The sequence below is a fragment of the Desmodus rotundus genome, chromosome 4 (genome assembly GCF_022682495.2).
Source record: "Desmodus rotundus isolate HL8 chromosome 4, HLdesRot8A.1, whole genome shotgun sequence".
Lineage (NCBI taxonomy): Eukaryota > Metazoa > Chordata > Mammalia > Chiroptera > Phyllostomidae > Desmodus > Desmodus rotundus.
In genome coordinates, this window is record NC_071390.1 from 7,432,723 (window position 1) to 7,441,091 (window position 8,369).

The 8,369-nt window shown below is 44.0% G+C and overlaps 1 protein-coding gene across 4 annotated transcripts in view; it reads right to left on the bottom strand.

The window, feature by feature from the left end:
* The window catches only part of WDR11 (WD repeat domain 11), a 54,560-nt gene extending 53,081 nt beyond the window's left edge, over nucleotides 1-1,479 (bottom strand). For 2 of the 4 annotated variants that reach the window (XM_053922532.2, XM_071221142.1), the window contains exons 1-2: nucleotides 1,336-1,479; nucleotides 237-348 (exon numbers count right to left, since the gene is read on the bottom strand). In XM_053922532.2, coding sequence (XP_053778507.1) covers nucleotides 237-348; nucleotides 1,336-1,421 — 198 coding nt within the window. In that variant the 5' untranslated portion in view covers nucleotides 1,422-1,479. The remainder of the gene's footprint in view (nucleotides 1-236; nucleotides 349-1,335) is intronic. The other 2 variants (XM_053922534.1, XM_053922535.1) reach the window with 1 other exon arrangement.
* Between the last annotated feature and the right edge of the window lie 6,890 nt (nucleotides 1,480-8,369).

The window sequence follows — 8,369 nt, forward strand, 5'->3', positions numbered from 1 at the left end:
AGCAAATAGTATAGAATTGGTGTTCTTCCATCAGCTTTAAAATGACCTAAGAACTAACACTTAATAACTCATCCCGGATCTATGTTAAGTCACATGCATGGAAATACCAGGTCAACCCCAAAGAGATACTGTTATATTTATAAGCTATCCAACATTTATACACGCGACTTAATGAGATTCTAGTGCTACTTTAGAACAGACAGTATGTTATTGGGCCAAAATGGAATCTGACTTACCTTGACAACATCAGCTTTATGCTTCTCTAAAACTTGAAGAGTTTGGGCAGTACTGGAATCAATCACTACCACAAGCGAATGGCATCCGTAAGCAATTAAACCTTGCCAGCCCCTAACAAAACAGTCATGTTAAAATTTAAGTAAAACAAAGCAAGAGAGGCCTCTTGCCAAGAGGCATCCTAAATAAATGATAAATCTACCTAATATGTACTACCATTAGTAAAATTATTCTTGAGCCCAAACATCAGCACTTTACATTATCTCATTTAAATAAAAGGTGTAGTTAAGCTCAAAAATAGTTGCTGAAATTCATTTCTCATTTGGGTCAAAAAGGTTGTAAGAGATATGCATATAGAGCCGTGAGAAAGTATAAAGCATCCCCTGTCCTCTCTTCGTCTTTGAGGGCCTAATCCTTGAATCGCTGAACCTCGATTCCTGAGCACCCACCAAGTGCCTGGGACCATGATGCATAACGTCTAGGATCAGCCCTGGTCCTTCCAACCAGGTAACAAGACAAACACTGGACAGGAGGCTTCAGCCCTCTTGCCAAAATTCCCAGCAGCCACGGCTATAGATTTCTGCTCTCCATCAGTCTAATTATTAATTTCCAAAGCGGCAGTGTTACTTCACAGGAAAGAGATAAAAGTGAAACGAAGGTGAGAGAACAGGTGCCTAGCACAGGACGGCACCCTGATGAAGGAGTCACGGTAAGGGACAGAGACAGGAGTGAAGAGAAGGGCAGAAGGAGGAAGACAGAGCGGTCAGGGGCACTGACGGGGGAGGGAGAGAAGCCTGGAGACTGCAGGAGAGGCAGAGCTGGAAACAGGATGTTTGGGGAAGATGTGGGGAGAAGAGCAAAGAGAAACAAAGATGCGAGGAAGAGGGCAAATATACTGGCACCCGGCACGTTCCCACACGGGGTATTTACTACTTTTATAGCAACAACAAAAACCCAGCATTTAAAAGAACATCTCTACAATGTGAGGGCGGCGCCCAGGGTTGGCGAGGCCAAACTAATCAGGGGGTGAAACCTCTTGTTCCCCTTTCCGCTCACACACTCCGGGCCGAGCCTGGCGGCCTCGCAGCCCGGCGCCCTCACCAGTCCACCGCCGCCTTGTTGTGGGCGTTGAGGGCCCCGGTGAGGGTGCGGGCCGACACCTTGAAATTCACGGTGAAAGGTAACATCGCCGCGGCTAAACTCGCCCCTACAAACCGACGGGCAATCCGGAAGTGGCGGCCACTGCACTTCCGTTCCAAACACAGTCCGGGTGGCTCCGTGCGCACCGCCGTTTGGTTCCGCTGGATCCAAGGTTCCACCGCTCCTGGATTTACCTGACCTTGTTCCGCCACTGCGGGTCTCGCCTCCATCAGCGTTCCGCAGCCCCAGGGGCCCCGCTGTGGTGCTTATAGGCCCGTGCTCCCCTCCAGTCGTGTCTGTTTCCGTCAGACTGAGACTGCCCAGGCCTCCGTACCTTGCTGGAAATCCTGAAAATAAGCGCTAAAAAGTCTCCATTAGTCTTTCTCCCTTTAGTCAATTAACTTAGGGCAACTGCCAATGCCAGGCACTGTTGCTGGCGTGGGAGTGTCGTGATGAAGACGGCAGGAGTCTCTGCCCTCATTCACTTTATAGACTAAGTAAATAAATGGGGTGAATTGGATGAAATGGAGAAAGCGAATGAGATTAATGGCTCGACTATAAAGATTTACCAGTACGAGAACACTCCATATCCGGTTTTGGAAATGAAAAAAAAAAAAAAAAATAGTGTTATTCCCAAGGCCAAGGGCCCGTTTTCTTTTGCAGTTTCTCCTCTGCGGCTCTGCTCAGTCAGACTCAATCCCTCCCTCCCCGTGCCTTCCAACAATGATTTCTGCAGGTGTCTGTTTCTCCTCTAATACATTTAGTTCCTTGATCAACAAAAGGGACAAAATATTAGTAATTTTGTCACCCCAGGTCTTTTTGTCCGCCTTATCACTTATAAAAGAGCTTTCTCAAAGATCACCTGCAATTTCCACCTAGTGGTTAAAGGCAACGGACATGTTTTGGCTCTTACTTGCTCTCTGGCTGCCGCCCGCTGTTGCTGCTTCCCCACTCCTGCTGTGCCACCTTCCCTGCACCACATCCCTCCCAACTATTGCTTTTGGGGCCACCAGAGATGGCATAGCCACAGGTCTAAATTTGTCACTCACTTATTAAAAATCTTTGATGTCTCTTTTGACAAAGATTGCTAATTAGCTCCCAAAATTCATCCTCCCCTTCTTCATCAGAACATCACCACAATTTGTATCTGGGTACGTTGTCACATCATTAAGTGAATAGATATCCCAGTTTGCCTGGCAACTAGATCAGACCATGAGACTAAATGCTGACCAATGAGATGTAAGTGGAAGTGAGGGGTAGTAACCTCTGGGAAATCACTCCCCTGTGCTGTTCTGTGCTGTTTCAATATTTATACCCTACATTACTGTTATCTGAAGATACATCTGTCTAGAAGGGGAGACTAGCACATTTTTAGGCAGCTGTGATATAGGAGAATAAATACGGTAGGAGGCTTAGAACTTCTGTCAGGAAAAAAAGAAAAAGGCTGATCTTCCTTTCTCCCCAACATCTAGCACCCATTCTGGTCCTCAATAAATGAATGATGGTGTAGGAGTTTTAAATGGAAATTAAAAATAAGGTCAATCAGGCACAAGGTGACAATGAAGAGTCAGCACAGAAGCTCACAGAAGGGCAGAAGCTAACCCTCTTGGAGGAAGAGGATTAATTAGTGTAAATCTGCAAGCTACCTTGAGGACGGGGATGTTGAATATTCAAGGCAATGATGGATGACTAGCAGGGGTTGGGACCACAGCCTGGATGATTAAATGCATTACCTTAGACAATATATAGACAGAGCATAACACAGCACTTAGATTCCTATACAGCTGTGGGGTCAATGCACATGGCCACTGGCCAGAAGGAACGTGTATTGTTTTAGAAATGGATTGCAACTCCCTCCTTATCTCCTTTTGGGAGCAGCTTCTTCTCCTGTAACTGCTTCTTGCCGCACATACATGCTGAAGTAATGTAGTTTAGAGTCACACATAGGACGCTTGCCCCCTTTGTCTGGGACCCCCTTATCAGGGGCCTCAGGCTGGAGGAGGTGCGGTCTCTCTCTCTCTCTCTCTCTCTCTCACCAACCTGCCCTGCCCCCATGGGTGCACTCTCCTGTAATGTGAATAATAGTGAATAATAAATAGCATGTCTACATCGCCTAGTCCACCAGGTGGGGTGTTTTTTTGGAGTATCATGAATACTTAAGCAGCTTCCTGGTTTGGAGCTCCTGGGCTACAACACCTTGTTATTATTCACCAGCAGGGTTGAGGCATAAATCTAGACCTCCTGTTTTCATGGACAGCACTGGCCTCCCTAAGCTATCCTGTCTTGAATATGAAGAAAGATCTTCCCTCTTTAAGGGGTGGCCTACAAGAGAAGAAGTGGTGAGGACTTGGATAAAAGTGGAGTTGAATTTGCTGTGTCAGTCCCCAGGATACTAAACTGCAGCCCCAGCTTTAAAACAAAGGCTTAAGTTAAGAGCCACAACCAGGACCACCAGGCAGGGTTGGGGAATCACAGTTCTGGGCCCAGTGTGCTGAGCTTGTCCTGGAGAGGCTAACTCAGCTCTTTCTAAAAAGTCAGGTGACTTTTCCTTTTTTTTAATAACTGGAAGTTTGTACCTCTTGTTCCCCTTCACTTTATAGGGATGTGATGGACAGCCTAGGGAAAATAATCAACAGTATCATAACAACTTTGTATAGTGACAGATGTTATTACAATTATTGTGATGCTCACTCACATCGTAATATAAATCACCATGTTGCACACCTGAAGCTAACATAGTATCGTAGGTCAACTATGATTTAAAAAGAATAACCATGAAAGTTATTTCTCCAAAAATAAGAGGCTTGACTTAGAGAAACTACCTGCATTTTACTCCAACTTAGAGCTACCAATAGTGCCAGAAATAACCAATCTTACTGAAGCCAACCAGGAAATGGCTGTGGCATTCCCCATCTCTACTGTGCAGCAAAGTCCCTCCAGCCAGAAAGAGAGACAGTACGCTCATCTGCCTTTGTTGTGATTCTGACAGAAAATAGGAAACATGGGGGGACTTACGTGGCCGGAGGGATGTGCCCTTACTAGGCAGAAATCTTCCGGTGTGAACGAAAGATGAACTGTGATGAGACTGAACTTGCCTGCTTGGGTTGATGTGGCAGTAAAAGCCTGTCATCTGAATAGAAGTGATGTTACTATTTTATTCCCAAGACTTGCTATTTTTTAATGTAAAATAACTGTTACAATAATCCGTATGCTTAAATATCTATTTTAACTATGCAGTGAACAAGAAAATATGTTTTTTAAAAAGTTCGGCTGTCCTCACAGACAGCCAAAAGCATGGGCTGTCTGACTACCCACCAGGCAGGCCCCAACCTGTGCTCCCCCAGGAGCTGTGGGCGGGCTCCACAACCCTGCCCATCACATCCTGCTTATTTCAGCAGATGCTGCGTGGGGCTCAGGTCGGGGGCTGCAGGGTCAGCGTTTCAAGGACAGGGGCTGCTGCGTGTGCCCCTTTCAGGACAGTGAGGTCCCATATTGCTCCCAGGTTGGGTCACTGAGCCTTGCTTCTCAGGCTGTGTCTTCATCCAAAACCTGGTCCTGATGTTGATTGCTCAGCCTCCCACCCTCCAGCATCAATATGTACCAAGACATTTGCCTCATCTCTTAGTTTAGTTTCCTTATAACCTCAGTATTTTAAATTGGTCAGTCCTTGATGATGCAAACAGAAGCATTTGAAGTCAGAACCAACCCTCTTTTTGTCAGTGGAGGGTGCTGCCAAACCCATGTTCAAAGTGAAGGAATCCAACCTCAGAAGTGGTCGGTGACTTAGCCAAGATCGCACTTCTAGCCAGTGACGGAGAGGAACCTCCACCGGGCTTTCTTGTGCCAAAGCCAGGGCTCTGTCCAGGACACAAGGCTTCTCTCTCATGGGACTGAGGAGTGGTTGGAGAATTCCTGTAGGGGATGAAATGGGGACCAGGATGCATGCTTTGTGGAGTCAAAACATTTTAAAGGAAATACACCCAGATAAATGCAAGGCCAAGCTGGCAGCACAGGGGGTGACTGTTGAAGGAGTCCTGGGTGGACAGCCTACACTTGGCATCTACTTAACTTTCTGTGGGTTTTTCCTTAAACACCTTCTGCCCACACCTTACTCCTTGTAGATAATCATCAGCCGGAGTTATTATTGGCTACTCTGACTTCTCTCCTTATCACAGGTAATTATGATATTGCAATGGCTCAGTCACTGCACGTTGTGACATGCTCATTGAGGTTTATTAGGCTAAAGGGACATTCGTGAGAAAAGTAGCCATGATGAAATGGATTTCTCCGGAGCAGGGCAAGAGAAGGATGTGCCCCACTTATACCCTCCATGCACGGAGAGACAGCTGGGTGTTGCTAGAAATGGTGAGGGCTTTGCTGTTGGACAGGCAGGCAAGAGTCCTGCTCTGGCTCTGCCACCCCGAACTCTGTGGCTTTGGACAAACTTAGGGGTAAAAACATGGCATGTAAGACTCTCCAATGCAGTTGTTGTCCTGGGTAGTAAGGACGAGGAGTCAGGTCAGCCCCTTCGCCTCTCAGTCACCCATTCTGGCCCTTTCTCTCTTTCCAGATGGCCCCCGGAATTGACCTGCCAGCATATGTCATTCCTGGGGCCTCTTAGCTTCGGTCAGCACATGCTTTTCCAATTACTGTTTTCTCAAGGAAGCATAAACTAGAGGACTTTCTTACTTGGTTTCTTCTTCAGAATTGTATTAGTCCACGTAAACAGTGTCTTCACATTGTACTCATGGGTAGCACTTCATAAATTAGATGACCCTAACCAGGTCACATCTGGTGCGCGAACATGATGTCTTGGGGGAAAAAATGATTCTATTGACTTCTCTTTCTTAACAAGCTTGGACTTTGGTGGAAATAGATTGTGAGACATTCTAAGGGGTTTAAGGATTCCACTGTCTGGTTTCACAGGATCCTCCAATTGTGGTGATTAAAAATAAATGCCAATTCTCCACTGTTACTCTGAATCTCTGAGTGTCTAACTGGTAATTCAGACCTGCCCTATAACAAAGCTTGAGTGTGGACAGACTGAACCCAGAGGGCCAGACACCAGCATAAGACAAAGCAGGGAGCTCACCGTGCCCTTGACGTATGCTCCAAGTGCTTGCTCAGGACCATCTAATTTGACTTTTTTGAAGTATGAAGAGCCCAGCCTGGTGACTCAGTTGGTTGTAGCATCGTCCTATATACCAAAAGGTTGCTGGTTCAATTCCCAGTCAGGGCACATACCTAGGTTGTGGGTTCGATTCCTACTCAGGGTACATATGGGAGGCAACCAATCAATGTTTCTCTCTCACATTGATGTTTCTCTCTCTCTCTCTCTCTCCTCTTCCTCTCTCTCTAAAATCAATAAACATTTTTGGGTGGGGATTAAAAAATTTTAAAAACTTAAAAAAGAAATATGAAGAATAATATAAGAATTTTAAAACCCTTTCCATGCTCTTCATTTGCTAATGTAATTATTTTTATAGTTACACATTTCTCCCAGTTCTTGCCACGCAGATATATTTCACTTAGCTGCATAACACAACTATATCTTGTTCATCTTGTCTTTGAATGTTCTATCATAATCACATTTTTAATATTTATATTGTCCTCATGATTATCATTTGAATGACTTCATAATACTTAGTAGAGGGAATATACATAAGTTATTTAGCTATTCCACAATTGCCTGATATTTAAGTTAATTTCAATTTTTTCAAATAACAAAGATAAAGCTACAGTAAATATCTTTGGGCTTATAGTTGGTTTTAGTTCTATTAACTTATTTATTAAAAATAATTTGCAGGTGTATAACTATATTTTTATTAATTTTTTAATGACAAAAATAAATGAATGCCTATTGCAGAAAATATGGAAGTTTCAGGAAAGCATGAACATAAAAAAATTTAATTACATGATGACTGGTAAGATTGGCTTCTTTTAAATGACTGTCTTCCTTTTATTTTTTTAAATTTAATCTTTATTGTACTTTTCCCCATTAACATTTAGTCCCCCTATAACCCCCACCCCCCAGCAACCACCACACTGTTGTCCAGTGTGAGTCCTTTTTCCTTTTTGTTCAATCCCTCTATCCCCTTCCCTCCCCCCCACTGTCATTCTGCTCTCTATGTACGAGTCTGTCCTCATTTTTCTTGTTAGTTCAGTTTGTTCCTTAGATTCCACATATGACTGAAATTATATGGTACTTGTCTCTCTCTGACTGGCCTAGTTCACTTAGCATAATATTCTTCAGGTCCATCTCCAGGTTCACTTATTATAATGTTCTCCAGGTCACAAAGGGTAAAATTTTCTTATTTTTTATGGCCAAGTAGTATTCCACTGTGTAAATGCCCCATAGTTGTTTTATCCACTCATCTACTGATGAACATCTGGGCAGTTTCCATATCTTGGCGATTGTAAATAATGCTGCAATGAACATAGGGGTGCTTATGTTCTTTCAAATGGGTGTTTTGGGTTTCTTTGGATATACTACCAGATGTGGGATTGCTGGGTCAAAAGACAGTCCACTTTTAATTTTTTGAGGTGTCTCTGTACTGCTTTCCACAGTGGCTGCACCAGTCTGCATTCCCCCCAACAGTGCAAAAGGGTCCCCTTTCTCCACATCCTCACCAGCACTTGTTGTTTGTTGATTTATTGATGACGGCCATTCTGACAGGTGTGAGCTATCTCATTGTGGTTTTAATTTGCATTTCTCTGATAATTAGTGATGTTGAGCATCTTTTCATATGTCTATTGGCCATCTGTATGTCCTCTTTGGAGAAGTGTCTATTCAGGTCCTTTGCCCATTTTTTAATTGGGTGGTTTGGTGTTTCGGTGTTGAATTTTATAAGTTCCTTATAAATTTTGGATATGAACCCCTTATCAGATGTATCAGTGAATATGTCCTCCCAATCTGTGGGTTGTCTTTTTATTTTGTTGATGATTTGCTTGCTGTGCAAAACTTTTTTAGTTTGATGTAGTCCCATTTTTTTTTT